Source organism: Galendromus occidentalis, unplaced genomic scaffold, assembly GCF_000255335.2.
Source record: "Galendromus occidentalis unplaced genomic scaffold, Mocc_1.1 scf7180000077453, whole genome shotgun sequence".
Lineage (NCBI taxonomy): Eukaryota > Metazoa > Arthropoda > Arachnida > Mesostigmata > Phytoseiidae > Galendromus > Galendromus occidentalis.
The window spans coordinates 149,496-166,468 of record NW_003805441.1 but is presented as its reverse complement, the minus strand read 5'-3'; the positions used below and the strand labels follow the sequence as shown (position 1 = coordinate 166,468).

Below are 16,973 nucleotides of genomic sequence, written 5' to 3'. Positions count from 1 at the left end.
AGAATTCCAGGACGCGCACCATCTGCAAGAAAGATTTGTCGAGAGCGCGAATTGTGAACAAAGTGAATCTTCCGATGAGCCGATCCTTCCCGGTCGCGAATGGTCAGCTGGCGGCTCCACAACAGCTTCATACACCGAGAAGGCGATCACCGAAGTGCGGAAGGTGATTGACTTCCTCCAAATTCGCATCAGAGATCAGGAGGATATCCGGCGAGGATGATCGCTCGAACGAAACCGAGAAATCTATCGATCGCCATGCGCCATCTAACCCGTGCTGCATCACTTGAAAATCCGGCTGCGAGCCGAAAGGCAAGTGACCTCGGGTTCAAGGTTCAGAACCCGCCGGTGTCTCTTCTGAGGAACCGCTCCCAATCAATGACAATCAATTACTTGCATCAAAAGTCGGACAGCCGTTGTGAGAAGTTCGGTTAGATCTAGCTCTGGTCCGACCATCCAGGGTCTGCGTCAGGGATTCTTTGCACTCGAAACTTCTCATTTGAGCCTGAAGGAATTCCCAAGTAGCAGATCCTTGCGATTCGGGCCTCCACAAATTCAGAGAAGTCTTCGGATCGATGCTCAAACGGATTGTCAGCTTCACAGTCAGGGAGCCAGGGACTCTAGAGGATTATTCATAGTTCAAGATTACAGGCAACACTCATAGGAAGTCTGAGGCATTACAAGAGGTGCAATTCTCGAGGATTCTTTCCAGAGCGTCCTGACAGAATTCAGAGCACTTTCTTCTTTCCGGGGGGCGACCCGGCAAGAGCCTGATCGTGTTCCGAAAAATTAGTCCACCCTTCTTTCTCAGAGCATCGATCAGTTTCCGAACCGCTGGGTGTGCCATTTTAGTTTAGGATTCGAATCCACGGTGTCAAGCTCCGATAGAATTGTCCATCAAGCCTCAACGCGAGTCGCAGATCGCAGCGGGGTCGCGGATAAGAGTAATCAATGCCGAGCTCATGGTTCCCCTCACAGGGATGATTCGAAAGCCTCCGTGGAGATCGCGCGCGAGGAGATTCTCCAAGAAACACTGATATTTCATCCTCGCATCTCCTCAATGACGAATGACCATGTCTGATAAGAGGAGGAACCAGAGCTACCAGAGCTCTGATAGCTATAGCTGCGCGATAGATCGAAATCGAGTACGTGGCTCTAAGGGCGCGACCTCTAGGAGCGAAAAGATACCCGAAGGAACAAAAGGTTCCACAAATTATTTTTGATCGGATGTCGTAGCTCACTCAGTCAGTCTACGGGATTTCCGTCCGGCGCTCTTGACGAAGGGGTAATGTCTCAACATAAGAGTGGGCGTGCATCGACCCTGGTCGGGAGAACAGCTTGGTGGTCTACGTAGGGGGTTATGTAAGTTGATCTATTCTCCTGCCGCCGCTCATCCTTTCTGAGTCCGGGATGGTGAGTCTTTTGTCGAAATCAAGCTGCCATCATCGACTTGCTTGAAATAGACGAATTGTTGGGCGGCTATTCTAAGATATGTCGATGATGGTTTCCCAAGCTGTCCCGATAATTGTTACATTTATTACTATACTTTCGAGCGGAAGATTACAGCTCGCTCTGTGTGATAAAATCATGACAGACGGTTGGACGAGAAGAGCGTGAACTTCTCCTCGGCCTCAGAGAAATGGAGTCATGGGTTTTCCTCTCCAGAGCATGTAGATTGCTCATTTCGTTTGTGCTTCTGCGATTTCAGGTGTCTCTCGAGGAATCCTTTCCGACTGAATGTTTCTGAACAAATCTTGCACGACGACGGTTCCTTCACGAGGTGAGTGATCATATGAGCACTTAAAGATCTGGATCGCTTGAATTTCCGTCCGCAAGTTGAACACCCAAACGGCATTTCGTCCGAATGAGTTAGTTTGTGGCCGTTCAGGCTGCTGCTCTGCGCAAATCGGGCGGAACACGTTGAGCATTCGTAGGGTTTTTCCCCAGAGTGCGTCCTCTTATGAGCAATGAGTCCCCCCCTTTGGGCAAAGCTTCTATCACATTCGTCACAAGCGAAGGGCTTCTCGCCAGTGTGTGTGCGCTCGTGCTTCACGAGAGCATTCGATGAGGTGAACCTTATCGAACATTTTGAACAGAGGAAGGGCCTCTCTCCGGTATGTGTTCGCATGTGATTTGAGAGATTACTCTTGTTCCGGAATCTCTGAGGACATTCCTCACAGACGTAGGGTTTTTCGCCGGTGTGGAGACGCATGTGAACTGTGAGTATCGAAGATGTGAGGAATGACGCGGGGCACACAGCACATGCGTACGGTTTTTCTCTGCTGTGAACACGGGAATGGGTCTTAAGACAAGTTGCTGTCACGAATCTTTTAGGGCACAATTGGCAAGCGAACTCCTTCACTCCTTCATGCCGGAGCATATGGATTTGTAGAATCTGTTTTCTCCTCAAGACTGCACCACAAAACTCATAAGGACACACAAACTTAGTAGCACCCGAGCTCATTTTCGTCAACCGACAGGATCGTCATCTCTTCACAACGAGACCGAGACAAGTTAAATGCCTCGCGGCGGGCGGGCGCCGCTCGATCCGTATGTTTTTGTTTTTCCAAGTGCCCTCTCTCGAGAATGAAGCTGAAGCCCTTTCGGCGAGTCCGAGTCGGCTTGCCCGGAGGAAATATTTCCACTGATTTCCTTTTGCTTGTCACCCCGGGAGTAATGAGCGAATCCGAAACGGAGGATACTCTGGATGACAACCTCGAGCTGAACTTCAGCCCGATCACAAAAGATCGTCTCGGAGTTCAATCCCCAGCCCTGATTTCACGGATGAATATCCGCGGGACTAGTTTATTCGTGACGCTGAGACTACGTTCGATGGGCTGGGATCCCGGGCACTCTTCAGTCATGATCTCGCGCGCTCCAGGTGACGGGTTCTGACGTACGTGTCATACGAAGATGAGAGTCGGATCAACTTGTCGGTTTATCGGCGTATGCCCTCTCTCTTGCCTATTCGCATGCAATCTCTGCTTCTGCTAATTCCTGCGGGCCGCCGAGCGAATCTCTCACCATCAGTAGCCGCTTAAGAGCTCACAAGCTGAGTGAGGACTCAGTTCAGAGCGTTTGCCTTCAGGTGGAGCGTCAGAATCGGATTCCTTGGCTCCTCTGCGCATATCGAGCGTTCGCATGGTATCGTTCCCCTGACCTGATAGCTATTATCAAATTGATCGACGATCTGAATCCTGAATACCTCTTATCTCACAGTTTTGCTGGAAGCAGGAACGACGACGAGCTGAAAACCGTGCGCGTCGTGATCCGCAGTGATATATATACATTCAGCGCGATTTCCTGTCAAACGGTTCGATGGTGCCTTATTTGATGTGATAAAGCGTGATGTATCCTGGTACACCGTGTCTCGAATCTCGTCGATGGTCGATTTGTAATGGGGATCGCGCTTGGAAAAATCGGAGAGACCGCCCGCATGACTTCCAGCAAAGATCACCATCATCATTGCTCATTCGATCTCCCATCAATGAATTTTACTCCCGTGGTAATTTTTCCCCCTACCTCCCATCAGCCTCAAGAAACGCACAATCGCACGGCATTTCGGGCATAGGTGAAGCCGTACAGAGGGTGAGGCTCGGGACCGCCTTCAGTGAAGGTCGGGAATCTGGTCTAACTCTCCTGCCGCAAATGAGTGCTCGATTCTCCCCAGCGGCAGTAAAAACAACAACAGCAGCACTCTACGAGAGCGAGCGAGTATCTTTCTCGCAGCTGGGCTCTGCCGGTGAGCTGACGAATTTCCGGACTGGTGCATGAGTGGTGAGGCTAGGCCGCTGCATGAGTAAGAGTGGTAGGAGTCCATTGGTGAGTAATACATTGTTGTGAGTTGTGAGCATTAATGATCGTAGACCGGCTCTTGAGTGCTCTTACGCGAAACCTCACGAGAACAGGGTTTCTGTGCGTAAGAAGTCTCCTCCGCTTATTGAGTATAGTTCTAAAGTCCACTCTTGGCTCATCGAGTCCGACGCTAACTCTCATCTCTCGGATGAGAACGGATAGTCGTGAACGGTGGCCCGCGATTTGGCAAACGGAAGGCGAAGGAAGCGACCGAGCGAGAAGTGACTCCCGTCGTAGACGACAACGACGACAGGGGACCCTCTCTACTTTTTTTCTCTCAGTCAGTACAATAGAAACAGAGGAGTCCTTGTGCGAGGCCCACGCAGGGTTTTCTATATATAGTTAGTGTGCCCGTTTTGGAGTGAATGGAAGGCTGATTGAAGGCAAGTGAAGTCGGCGGTAGCGACAACGACGACGGCTGTTGCCTTTTGATTCCGAAAGCGCGGCTCATTCCACGCATGAGTCCGTAAGTACGTGCAGTGAGACTTGACAGCAGTGTACGCAAGGGGCAACATTCGGTGGCTTGGAAGCCACTAGTCGTCGGTTTACGTCCGGCCGGTGTCGTGGTGTTGTCAAGTGCGTGATCCGTGGACTCGAAACGACGAACGAACGAAGTACCATCGATCGATCGAACGAATTCCGGAGAACTCTTCCACCTGAGAGCAATTACCGACTTCGAGCAGCTGGTCGCCGAGCTCTCCTTTGTCCCAGTGGTGGCGGTGGTGATTTCGAACGACTCTAGAGAGAAGCAAGAGAGAAGATCTCAGGTGGCCTTCCTAGAGTTGAAGCCCGTTGAGGTACACAGTGCTGTGGTGACCTTTGATTCCGGGTGGCCAAGTTGTCGGCAGTAGTAGTAGTAGTTGTTGTCGCTGTCGCCGTCGTCTTCATCGTCGTCGTAGTAGTAGCAGTCGTCGTTGTCGTCGTCGTCGAGTGCGTCGAGTTTGTTGCTGCTGCTGCTGTCGCCGCGGCAGCTACCGTCTAGCGGGCAGGGAAGCTTCTCTGGCTACCAGTTGTTCCGTTTACTCCGTTACAGTGAACGGTGAGAAGTGCGCTGTCTGGTGGTGAAGGTGGTGGTGTCGGACGCTTCGTCACCTTCAACATGGATAACTTAGACAACCTCCTGGCTGATCTTCAGTCTTCACGGAGAGACTTCGAGGTCAGCTACAAACGTTCAGGTAGTATGGAACGTAGCGAACGTATATCGGAGAGCTCGTCGCGTACCGTGGACCGTCCAGTCACTCCCGTGCAGCTCGTGCCAGAAACGGCTACCAAAGAACTGCAGTACAATTATCGAATGCATGACCCCATCTACCAGAACTCGCACGTCATCAAAGAAACCATCACGGCGCATGGTACGTCCGAGAGGGCCCAGTCGCCCATTCGGGCAGCCAACAATCTCTCCCATCTCGACTCGCTTGTGACCGTAAGCGACGTGCTTCCCTTATCCAACGGTGGCAATGCATGCGAGACCACTTCCGAGTACATGATACGAACGGAGCAGATGACTTCGTCGGGCGGTGGCAGGTCCTCGCCATCGAGACCCAAGTCCCCGAGCGCCTACATCTCCCACCATTCTTCCCAACACTATTCCTCGAATTCCTCGGCCCCCCGATCCAAATCCCCTCCCCACACCTACTACCGAGCCAAGTCCCCCTGTCCCAAGGTGAACTTCAACCACGAGCGCATGGTCGATGAGTTGCGATCCACCATCCCCAAAACCACAGGCCGCTCAGGATACTTTGTGCACGATTCCCATCGCGATGATTATTCCCATCGGAAGTACTCTCAGTCTACCGAGCCCGCCCCCACGCCTAAATCTTACAGAATTCATTCGTATACAGAGCCCCCGCGTCAGAGTCGACCGAGGACTCCAACGCACGCGTCGAACGCCACTCAGGAGCTGGACAGCCTCATGGCTTCACTGTCGGAGTTCCGCCTGCGCGACCCTCACTACAGCGGTGCGGGTCACCCACACAGGAAAGAGGTTCGTACCACCGTCTCTTCGACCTCCTCTCATTCGACGCTGCACCGACCTCAGAAAGAGATTCTCGACTCTATGCTCGGCTCGCTTCGCGACGACATGAATAGCCAGGGCGTGACAACGACAGCCAAGGGATGCTGTGCTGCCTGCAAAAAACCAATCGTCGGACAGGTTGTGACGGCGCTCGCCAAGATGTGGCATCCGGAGCACTTCGTCTGTGCGCACTGCTCCCAGGAGCTCGGCACGAGGAACTTCTACGAGCGGGACGGTGAAGCCTACTGCGAACAGGACTACCACAAGATCTTCTCGCCTCGATGCAGCTATTGCAACGGTCCAATCCTGGACAAATGTGTTACGGCTCTCGACCGCACTTGGCATCCGGAGCACTTTTTCTGCGCGCAATGCGGCCGTCAGTTCGGCGAGGAGGGTTTCCACGAGAAAGATGGCAAACCCTACTGTCGAGATGATTATTTCTCCATGTTCGCGCCCAAATGCGCCGGCTGCAATATGCCCATTACGGAAAACTACATCTCGGCGCTCAGCATGCAGTGGCATCCGGAATGTTTCGTCTGTAGAGACTGCCTCCAGCCCTTCCAGGGAGGCTCGTTCTACGACTACGAAGGCCAGCCGTACTGCGAAACGCATTACCACGCCAAACGGGGCTCTCTTTGCGCCGGCTGCCACAAGCCCATTTCGGGTCGGTGTATCACTGCCATGTTCCGCAAGTATCATCCGGAACACTTCGTCTGCTCGTTCTGCTTGAAACAGCTTAACAAAGGAACGTTCAAGGAGGAGAACGATAAGCCTTACTGTCACGATTGCTTCGAGAAGCTTTACAGTTAGACGATGTGAGTACGGAGGATTCGGACTCAGAACAACGCTGGACTCACGATGCGGTTGACGTTCGTGTTAAGACCTCATTAGAAACGAAAGAAACAATGAGAGTCCCGTTCAACAACGACTACAAGGGGAAGGAAACCTGTGCTTCACCGGTGTAAATGTGAATGGAAGGTCGCTCAATCGATAGCTCGGTCGATCGGTTGAAGCAGCGAACGAACGATTGAACGAATACGGAAATATCTGCCTTATTGTATCATTCTGAACCAGATTCCTCGAGCGCTACGCGAGAAAAAAAACTTGGGGGCCAACTAACCATTCTGTTTATAACGAGCTTAAACCGCAAAACAGACTTGATCGGGCGTACTCATCCCCTCAGCTGCTCATACTCTCACGTTTCCGACATGGAAGGGAACCGCTGGCCCAATAATTACGTGATCAATCGGTTCTGAGACGTCTCAGCCATGTTTCTCCGAATTGGATGTCTCATTGGATCCAAGGCGGCGATGATCGCCATCTGGGTGCTCCCTAATCATGGATGCTCATCTCTGAATGCTTCGACGTGTTTCAATTTGTGGTTCGATGGAAAATCGATCGGATGCTCAGGGTAGCAGTCAGATGACCTTTTTTCGTTTGACGGCCGGCAGAGAGATCAGAGAAACGCCGCGACGCATTGTTTCTGAGACCTGCGTGAATGGAAAGCTGCACCTTTGAATTGTTCACAGTCATCGTGTCTCCTGGTTTTCGCAGTAGCAGATCGATACTACTCCGGAGCCCAGGCTCCCTTGAGAAGAAGAGCCATCTATGGTTGCTAGAGAGAATTCCATAACTATAAAAGACTACACTACATCATACGATTAGATGCTCCACCACGTGCTGGCGTTGATTTCAACTCATCGAGTTCTATCAATTGACTCCTGGAAGAATTGTACTGACCTAGCTGCTTGACCGGCCCTCATTGTAATTAATTGTAACACGGAGAACGATAATAATAATTGATATGAATAAAGCCAAACTTTACACTAATGTTCCTCTGGGTCTTCCAACTCTTACTCCATTCGTTCGAAGCAGGAATAAACAGGAATAGGGATAGCTGATATGAAATGACCACGAAGCAGCGCAACATCGTCGAGCAATCGATGGGAGGGATGAGGATGCCGCGGACTCAAGCCGCGCGATTGAAGTCGGCCGAGCCCGTTATCTGATCCCGACTGTATGATCTATAGCCAATCACGTGCTGTGAAGCTTCAATCGTCATGGGTCTCACTCAGCTTCCCGATGATTGTTATTCCAGAGAGCGAACGCTGAGCGCAGCGCTGACCACCTCAAGTCACCCGGCAAGCTCTTTATGAGTTACAGGCCACGGGCCCGAGAGGAGATGAGCTTATATTTGGCGAAAGCCGTAGGCTCAGCTAAGAGAGCTCTGTAGAAGCGACCCTAGAAACTGAACCCAAACTGACCTTGACACCCTCACTGGTCATTTCGCGGCTGGATGTTTTGCATAACCGATGAACATCCTCAGAGAGCTTCTCGAAACCTGAATTCGTAATCCCGCCAGAATGCGGATTCCGGACTAGCGTGAGAAAATCCTCAGTGGAACTGATTGATCTCCAAGCTAGAAACGAAGAATATCTGGTGTGATTCTGTAGATATATCATCGGTATCTTGCGATACGGATGAGGTCAGAAGTTCTGATTTCTGAAGCAGAAGACTGTGATCGATACGCTCCCCTTCAGGCAGATTCACTCGGTGGCTCCGCGGTCAACTGGGCCGTCCCACTGGGTGGGTGTCCGGCTGGCGGCTGAGCTCTAACGAAAACCCGGCGGACCAGTCGAGCTTCGCGTCTATCTAGCCTGACGTTCGCTCTTGACTTCACTCTCGATATACTACCGCGCTAGATCGCTTCATCGGACCAGAGCACAATATCCGCGAGCAGGCTTCTCGCGAAATTCGAGAAAAAGAGTATCATCGTCTGAGACTTTCACGGATCCTAAGGCAGCCGGACTCTCATCGGCTAGATTGGGACACTCTCGCCCCATATATCCATGGAAATTGAGATGGTCCTTCTAGGGTGTGCGTCAACGCCGATAGTTGATGTCTGCGATGGCAAGCGTCACAGCAAGCTGCTGTTTCGGTCTTCTGGTCGTCGCGCGATGTTCGACACATTCCATTTTTGCAGTTTCACGTCCCACAGTCGACAGGCGAGAAGACTTCTGTAGCGATCCTTAACTGTGTTTTCTTCAGCCGTAATTCCGTCACTCACCATGGCGATTCGATAGCAGTCCGCTGAGCCGGAGAACCCATGAATCGAAGAGCGTCCGTCCGATTCAGCACTTTGGGCATCTCACACGACCTGTTATAATTTGGTCTCAGTCGCTCAGTTTCAAAAACCCTGACTGCAACCTCGAGAGTGTCGTCCGCGTGACGCTCGCTCGCGGAGAGCTCCTTCAAAGGGGACGATTCTTCTCTCGAAAAAATCCACGTGGAGCTTGCAAAAGTCGCTCGGGTCTCCGCAGCGGTCCGAAGCAGAGGGGGAGTCACGTATGTTTCGTAAGGGGAGAATAGGGTTCTCCGAGAGAATTTTGGGTGCCTTCCGGAGCTCGCAGCTGCGCGAAAACTCAGACAAGCAGATTGCAATGAGCAATGAATCACAACCGCTTGTTTACTTCCGCTCGCACGAAAATTTGACCTTGCAGCTCCTCCCACACCGAGCATAGAGACAAGATGAAACACATACAGTCTTAGTTGTCCACGAATGCGAAGGGAACTCGGCAAAGATCAGTGGGCTGAAGTCGGCTTACGATCTCCATGTAAGTCTCCTTTTATTCGCTAGCCTTTTTGCGGATTCAATTTTTCTTCGGAAAAGCGAAAATGAACGCGCTGTATTCTTCCCTGGATGACATCGCCCAACATGAATTCGTGCGTGGTTCCAAATCAGTCCATGTGACGAATGTTTGATTTGGATCGCACTTCGTTCTCAGATTTCGAGGTCCCCGCGGCGAGTATGGGGCAGGATATATAGGGGTAGGATAGGAACGCTCTCGGCTGCCAGATGGAGTACTGTTCGCCATCGATTCCCGCATCTTTCAATGAGCCTCATGACTTATTGGGGAGCGCTCGTTGATTTCAGATGTCTGTGGGTCATCGAGTCACGGGAGAGACATAGAGCAGAAGGAAGACACAAACTATCGAAGGAAGCCTGTTGTCCGGCAGTAAAATATATGTATTTCATCTTCAATCGGTAGACTTTGGTGCCCCATTGTATTTTTCATAGAGGACCATGCAGTCCTCGTCGCCGACGTGAACCCATCCATCAGGTTTCAAGTGATAACAGCGAACGATGCCTGGAAACGAAGGAGAATGAGATCGATTCCTTCTGACTCGAGTGGAGGAGGATCGTGAGCAATATCCGCATCCGGAACAACTGCGGGACTTTGATCTAAATAGGGATCGCCGTATTTTTGAGCATATATTTCGCAGGACTGTGCCCCCGGACTATAGAATTCGGAAAAGCTGTGGGGATTCTTCGAGGCTCGAATGACCTTCTTCCCAGAAGGAGGAGCGATAGGGACAAGCCGGATACATTCGAGCCAATTTTTAGAGAGGAAATCGTCGATCCCCGGCCCCATTTCCACCCACGGTCTCGGATTACCGCGCTCCACCTATCAGAGGGATAGCCGAGAGCGTAAATTACCTCCAGAATAGGAGTCCCGGAAAGTCGCAGCAGTGATCGCTCTTCGACCCAACTCGTATGCATCTTCGTCCTCGAGATCCCACTTGTAGCCGGAGTCGAGAACGCCGAGCGCATTGGGACTCCCTGATCCAGCAGAGAACATTTGCCCGGAGAGTCGGTTGCCCTCATCATCGACGTAATAGAGAGCAGGGCCTCGTTTGTCAAAACCCATAAGCATGACACCCAAGGATAATCCCATGCCTGTAGGAATAGAAGAAAAAGTCAATTAGCCTCTTCGATTCGAATGACCATCTGTTATAATGAGTCTGCTCTGGCGTACGCTGAGTGAGGCAGCTCACCCTTGTAACTGTAGAGCATGTTCGAGAAAAGTTTCGATGCCGCAGCCACCGATATCGGCTCCTTATTCCTCAGTTCATACAGTCGACACCTGGAAAAAGTTAGGACTTCATCAGAACTTTTCAGCAGTCATGTACAGAATCATTAATGGGCGATCAGTCTCCTCATCAGATCAAGGAAGAGAGCTGGCGTGTCACCTTTCCGAAAGAACGCGGAGCCAATACGAGCAGTCGGCTGCTCCTCCAGCCATTGTACCGAGCACGTAGCTATTGACGACGATAATCTGAATATTCCAATAAACTCGGTGAGATCATGCTGGCTTCGTGGTCAATCACAGATTCGCAGGACATCCCCAGCAGATGCCCCACATTGATCCTGTGAACCTACTTTCTTCACGGTGCCCGAACCGATGAAAGAACCGCCGGTAGCTCGGGAGTCCGCGCAGACCACGAGTCCTCCTTTATAGACGAAAGCACACGTGGTCGTACCTGCGGCAGAAAATGATAAGCTCGTGTAGTCGTCAAAGTTCCCCGAGAGTGTCTATTCATTCCTTAAATGCCAAGCCATCGGCTGTTGCGGACCTTTGTCGAAGTCGAGCTTCAAGGATCGTCCGTCAGGGCCTCTGCTCTTCAGGTAGGCAAGAGTCTCAGCTGGCTGAAATAAGAGTGTTCGACACCTCGATTCTAGCAATGCCCAGGGAGGGAGCTCGGATTTGTGCTCATTCTCTACAGAAGTTCAAAGGTAGCGTAGCTCACATGGGAGAATGGAGGCAAACAAATTTTCGTTTGAAACGTCACATTGCTGTAGGTGTCGTCGAGGTCTCTAAGAACGTCTCCCTCTTCGTGTTCGCCGCTGAAGGCTTTCACGAGATCGAGACCGACGTAAGTCTCCAATGCCATTCCGAAGCCGGTGCTTAATGAATCGCAGTCAACTTCGAAAACACACTATTTGAAATGTCACTGTTTACGACGAAGCTCTCGGAGCAGACGACGCGCCTCCTGCTCTCTCCTTTCGGGTGGCGCGGCGGCGAGATTTGAACTTGAGCTCAATCTTCGTAGTAGGTAAATTTTAAGTCGGTGTACAATTCGAACCTGCCGGTCCTAAATGATTGGATCAGCTCCTGAATAACAATGGAACTTGAGAGGAGTACGACGTCCGACTGTACTCTATGAGGAAATCGCTCAAAATCTGGATCGTTTTCGGCGCTGGTCAACCAGGTTCGATTTCGGTCAGGGAAGTGAGCAGCGAGACGAACTCCGAGGTGCATGACTACTCAGAGATTTCGGAGAGTCTGGGACATCAATGCACGGTCGAAAAAAACACCAAACGTGTCCCAGCTCTCCCAGAATAGCCTCGTGGAGGTCGAAAGATATTGAAGAAGTAGATATTGAAGATACTAGAATTAAAGCTCTCGCCCCTGTTATGGATATCCTATTTGGGCCGCAATATTGAGGACGCGGGGCTCGCAGCTCTCCTCCAGGTCTTCCAAATTTAATACGCCGATCTAGACATCTGAATTCATGGATCACGCAAATGGTCGAGAATATCCGAATAATAATCAGTGATCAATCGGCTGGGCTCCGGGGAACTCCCGAAGCGAGCGGCACCTTTTTCCCTAAGGGAACGATGTAGACTTGTTCCGGGCAATACCTGGAAAATTTCTGATTGTGATTCCTTGCTCCACATATATGAAGATCCAATGTAAAATCTTCTAGAAAATCCAAAGACTTACATTGGGTATGTGGGGGAACAATCTTGCGGTCGGTGCGATGTGTCGAAGCAGAAAACGATTTGTCTCAAGATTCGTCGTTCCGCAATGTTGGAATGCTCTAGCCCTGGACTGCGGCATTGTATCTGAACTTGATAAGTATGAACCTTCTGAATCTTCCGGCGGAGGTCCACCATTTTCATCAAAACTGCCTCGTCACGAGTCTTGACGACTTTCTCTATATTTTCTGGAATTTCGAATACAATTCGATTCTGATTCCGAACATTACCTCGGAGGACCTAACGATAGGGCCTCGCGGAACAAGCGTGATTCTTTCGTGACTAAATTCCCTGAATGCGGATAACATTCTCTCAGTCGCAGGAGCCGGCTCCGTGGGCGGCCGTCGGCTGACGCAAACGCGAATTAGACCGCTACCGAACTGCTCGGCACAGACAACTACCGGGAGGTTCGAGGTTCTGCATATCACCGGAATGAGTGATATCCCGAGTGAGTCTGGGCGTCTCATTACGAATCGGAATCAGGGAATGGGGGCAAACATTGAGCAGGCAAGCTCCGGATGAGAACGACGCGACGTCGGAAAGCATAAGGATATGAGTGCCGGCTCCTCTGTCGATTGATCGAACCCGGCTAAGAGGAGAGGGCCCCATACATAGCGATTCGGATCCCGGAGCGGGATCTCCGAGACTCGAGGCATGACTCATTCACCTTGAAAGTCTAACACGCAATCCAATTCCCATACAAGTGCAAGGTAGTCTCCGAAATCTTTTATGAACCTGCGAATCACATTTCGGAAGAGGCTTAGCGCGTTCAAGTTCTCAGACCTGATGGGGACTGGACAAGGCTCTACTCCATCAATTCTGGATATTATTATTATCATTGAATCAACTCACCCAGCCCTCGTGAGCGGGATTCTATCCATGGAGAAAGCCTTGACGAGACCATGATGGGCTTCTCCATGTAAAGGGACATAGGTCTGTTCGAGAGCAATTCTTGTCTCGTTGAGTACTCCATGAACTGCGGGGCAATATGTTGTACTCGATTTCTCTTCCATACAGAGACATGCTACACGGCAAGGGGAAACTCACGCTGTTCTTCCCATTCCGCTTCGCTACCATTCCGCGTCATCGTGGAAGCTATCATGGGCCGCACTAGCAATCTTCGCCAACTCCACCTGGGGAAATGCGGGGCCGTGAGTTTTCGGGCAGCGCGGCGCTCGAGCGTTGATGCTCCCGCAAATGAATGCCGAGAAGATTTTTGAAACTCCGCCCGAAGAATCACGCCGATCCATCAATCGCAGGTCGTCTTCTTCAATGTCCCTCCCGGAATTTTGATCCCTTAGTCCTCTTCGCACTCCCTGTGAACCCAGGTGACTATCCTGCGTGAAGCAGGAGAGTCCCATTCCTGACCCGATTTTTCCAGTCTGCGTTTTGAATTGCGCACAGCAGATCTATATACTTACCGCGGCACGTCTCTCCGTACATCACACGGTTGACCATTTGGACTCTCCATGTTGTAACAAAATCCTCCGATATGTACGTAGACCATTTCGAGATGCAGCGACTTGCCGAGGAACAGCCTGAGAATCGGCGAGAGGGGACATGAGTTCGAGGAGGCTGTCCATGATGAGAACTCAGCAGTCTCGAGCGGTGGAGCCGAGATGTGCAGATTTCGCCCGGGGCCGGACTCTGAGCTCTTCCTGAGAAGGATCGTCAGGAGAATGCTATTCTGAACTTCTGGAATCCGACTTACCCTCGTCCGTCGTCCGATTCCGACTGCTGCATTTCTGGAATTGTGGGTTGCACATGGGCTAGGAGTGGGCGTCCCGACCCCGGTAGGGCCGTCTCCGGAATTGACTCGGGCGGAGCCGGCGTAGCTTCCGCCATAAGTCGGAGCTCCCTCCGGACAGCGCTTTCCAATGTTGTTGGAGAAACAACAACCCACTTGCATACGACCCAGATCAGAGGGTGATTCTCGACGTATGAGTCGATCAGCTCCGGGGTCAGCAAGGTCATGGGCTCATCCGGTGCACGGAACACGCCTATCTGGAAGGACTCGTACAGGGAAGTCAACTCCTCCCACGTGTAGGTCCTTAACTCATCTGTTCCGAAATTAACGACGGTCAAACCCTCCATGAATGTATCCAGATTGATCAGACGATTAGCTTGATAAGTGCCAAGGACCAGATGAGGAGTTTGGGGATCTTTGAAAAAGAAACGCGTTTTCCTCTTAGTCACGGTGTCCCGAACGAGCCTCCCGTCGTCGGAACGTTTGAGAGCCTCTACGAGCGTCACTCTTGCTTTCAGCTTCGGATAGAATTCCGATAGGGCCACAGCGTTCTCGTTTTCATCGAGCACCCCGTAAACATCCTGATTCAAGCGACTCGTCTTGTATTCATATATGAGCTCTCTCAGGGACAGGTTTAGTCTTCCCCTCGACGGAAGGTATACTTGGAGAGGTTGCTCGGCGGTGATCATATCTTTAGCTTGTTCATAGGTCATGTTGTACACAGAGTCTCTGAGACGAACTCTAAGGGGCATGTCGGCGGGGATCGAACCCGCCCCTCCTCGGAGCGCTCTTGTGCCGTTGCGATAGCTATCAGAGGCCACCCGAAAACCACATAATATAGCGATCACAAGCGGCAATTGATGCAAGAGCCTCGACGGATTAAGGGCAGCGCGTCCGCTTCCTCGCAGCGGGCGGAGCCGAGAACCAACAAGCTTCCCAATGGAAATCAGCAGCACCAAGCCCGATAGAATTGAATCATGGAAGTCCATCGTTTTCTTCACAAATATGACTACGATGGGAGGGAATATATGCATGGCATGTGTAGGGGAGGTCAGGCCTTCGGGTATTCTCAGGCTTCGGTGAGTGAGAACACTTCAGTTGGCTTCCGGAGCAACACTACAGAGCTTGCGAGGACTCAATCACGAGTTATGAGAACTCGAGGAACACGGTTTCAAGGGCACGCTAGATCGATAATTATTCACTGATCGATATCAAGCGTCAAGCGGCATTCCGCCATACGAGATCGCGGATATTCTCCGATAAACGGCCGGATCTGACACATTTTCTCCTTACGCTTAGATATTCGAGACCGCTTCGTGGCCTCTCAGGGAGGAGACCCAGACTCGACTCTCGAGATGGAATCCTGTCCGTCTTGAATATCCCTCTCGAACTCAAGATTCCCATGACGACTCGACTTCTGGGTTGAGAAATGATTAAATGCCGATAGAATAGGATCGGGAACAGATACGTATTCCCGGCTGGAGGAAAGTACGACTACCGGGGAGTCACGCTCTGTAACTCGAAAAGCTTTTTGAAGGAACAAGAGAACATCTGGGCAGAGAGCGCATAGAAAAGAGCTCACACTGATGCACGCGGAAGCCCTATGGCGATTCAAGAGATTCGAAGCGTCCGATATCCGTTAGGAGAGTTCAGAGTTACCGGCTCTCTCTCACGCCAGGTCGATGACAACACAGTCCGAGGGATTGCGTAAGAGAGTTCAGAATCCTCAGCATTGCGCACAGCACTTTGATTAATCATACTCCGCCAGCATGAGCGAGATAAGCGAGGCCGGATGACCGAAGGCTCTCTCGACGGTGCCATGCTTACGGTACCATCAAGTACACCACGAGAGGCACCCATAGCTGAAAGGAAAATTCGACTGGAAAGAACTCAGGCAGTAATTTCCGGACAAGCATCGCTGGATCGGCTGAACGGCTAAAAAAAGTGGATGAAGCGGTCCAGATTGAATTCAGGAGAAATTACCCTCGACCGATATAAGAATACCGGAAGTGCGGGAGTTACCATGGAGCATCTAAAAGGAAAGACGCGAGGCAGCTGCCCCCCGGCGAATGCGAGAGCAGGATTCTTGCTGACCGGGAAATGTCGCCCTTGCACCGGAGACTCCCGGTTTACATTTGAGTATATAAATATGATTGGAGGCCATAAAACCATCAATCCATCGATTCAGTTCTCAATCGCCTGGCTCCGATATTGACACGTCCTCCTTGCTGTGAGAATTACACAACGGGGGCATCCGTCCGGCTGCGCATGTTATCTGAAAGCACACGCGTCCCGGCGCGTCGCCTCCCAACAACCAACAACCCCTAGCTGATACCTGAAGCGAGGCAGAACTCATATCGGAGCGATGTCACGCCGGAAGTTGTGCCAAGGACTAAGGACTGCACTGGAACATGATGATATGTGTATGATGTATGTGTATTATACGCTCAGCGAGGAATCGACTGTAGGAGCTATTCCTCTCCCTTGGGGGGGGAACAGCTTTCTAAGGGAGTCAAGTTAGTGAGCCCTCTCATCCTGATGGCCCTGCGATAATCGAAGCTCAAGAGGGCTACTCATTCGAAGACGACGAACCTTGGCATTGGAAAAAAAAACACATCCGTGCATCTCCTGGAGCAGATGCTTAGTTCCTTCGGCCACGAACTCTGGACCCTGATGCGATGACGGCCAAAGAGGCGAACCTTGAACCGCATGACAACCTCGATACGATACCGGTCGGAGAAGCCACCGTCGAATTCACC

General features: G+C 51.3%; 3 protein-coding genes across 3 annotated transcripts; 1 reads left to right on the top strand and 2 right to left on the bottom strand.

The window, feature by feature from the left end:
- Nucleotides 1-1,513: 1,513 nt before the first annotated feature.
- On the bottom strand, nucleotides 1,514-2,461 carry LOC114828255 (gastrula zinc finger protein XlCGF17.1). The gene has a single exon (XM_029111627.1). The coding sequence runs from the start codon at nucleotides 2,459-2,461 to the stop codon at nucleotides 1,643-1,645; it is 819 nt and encodes a 272-aa protein (XP_028967460.1). The 3' UTR covers nucleotides 1,514-1,642.
- A 1,234-nt stretch (nucleotides 2,462-3,695) lies between these two features.
- Nucleotides 3,696-7,610, top strand: LOC100905096 (paxillin). The gene is made up of 2 exons (XM_029111632.1): nucleotides 3,696-3,713; nucleotides 4,952-7,610. Exon 2 carries the CDS (start codon nucleotides 4,952-4,954, stop codon nucleotides 6,674-6,676), a length of 1,725 nt encoding a protein of 574 aa, XP_028967465.1. The 5' UTR covers nucleotides 3,696-3,713; the 3' UTR covers nucleotides 6,677-7,610.
- Nucleotides 7,611-9,856: 2,246 nt separating this feature from the next.
- Nucleotides 9,857-11,638, bottom strand: LOC100900595 (proteasome subunit beta type-5). The gene is made up of 7 exons (XM_003743905.2): nucleotides 11,456-11,638; nucleotides 11,282-11,354; nucleotides 11,088-11,188; nucleotides 10,898-10,983; nucleotides 10,703-10,791; nucleotides 10,365-10,604; nucleotides 9,857-10,014 (listed from the first exon to the last, which is right to left on the bottom strand). Exons 1-7 carry the CDS (start codon nucleotides 11,597-11,599, stop codon nucleotides 9,905-9,907), a joined length of 843 nt encoding a protein of 280 aa, XP_003743953.1. The 5' UTR covers nucleotides 11,600-11,638; the 3' UTR covers nucleotides 9,857-9,904.
- Nucleotides 11,639-16,973: the final 5,335 nt, after the last annotated feature.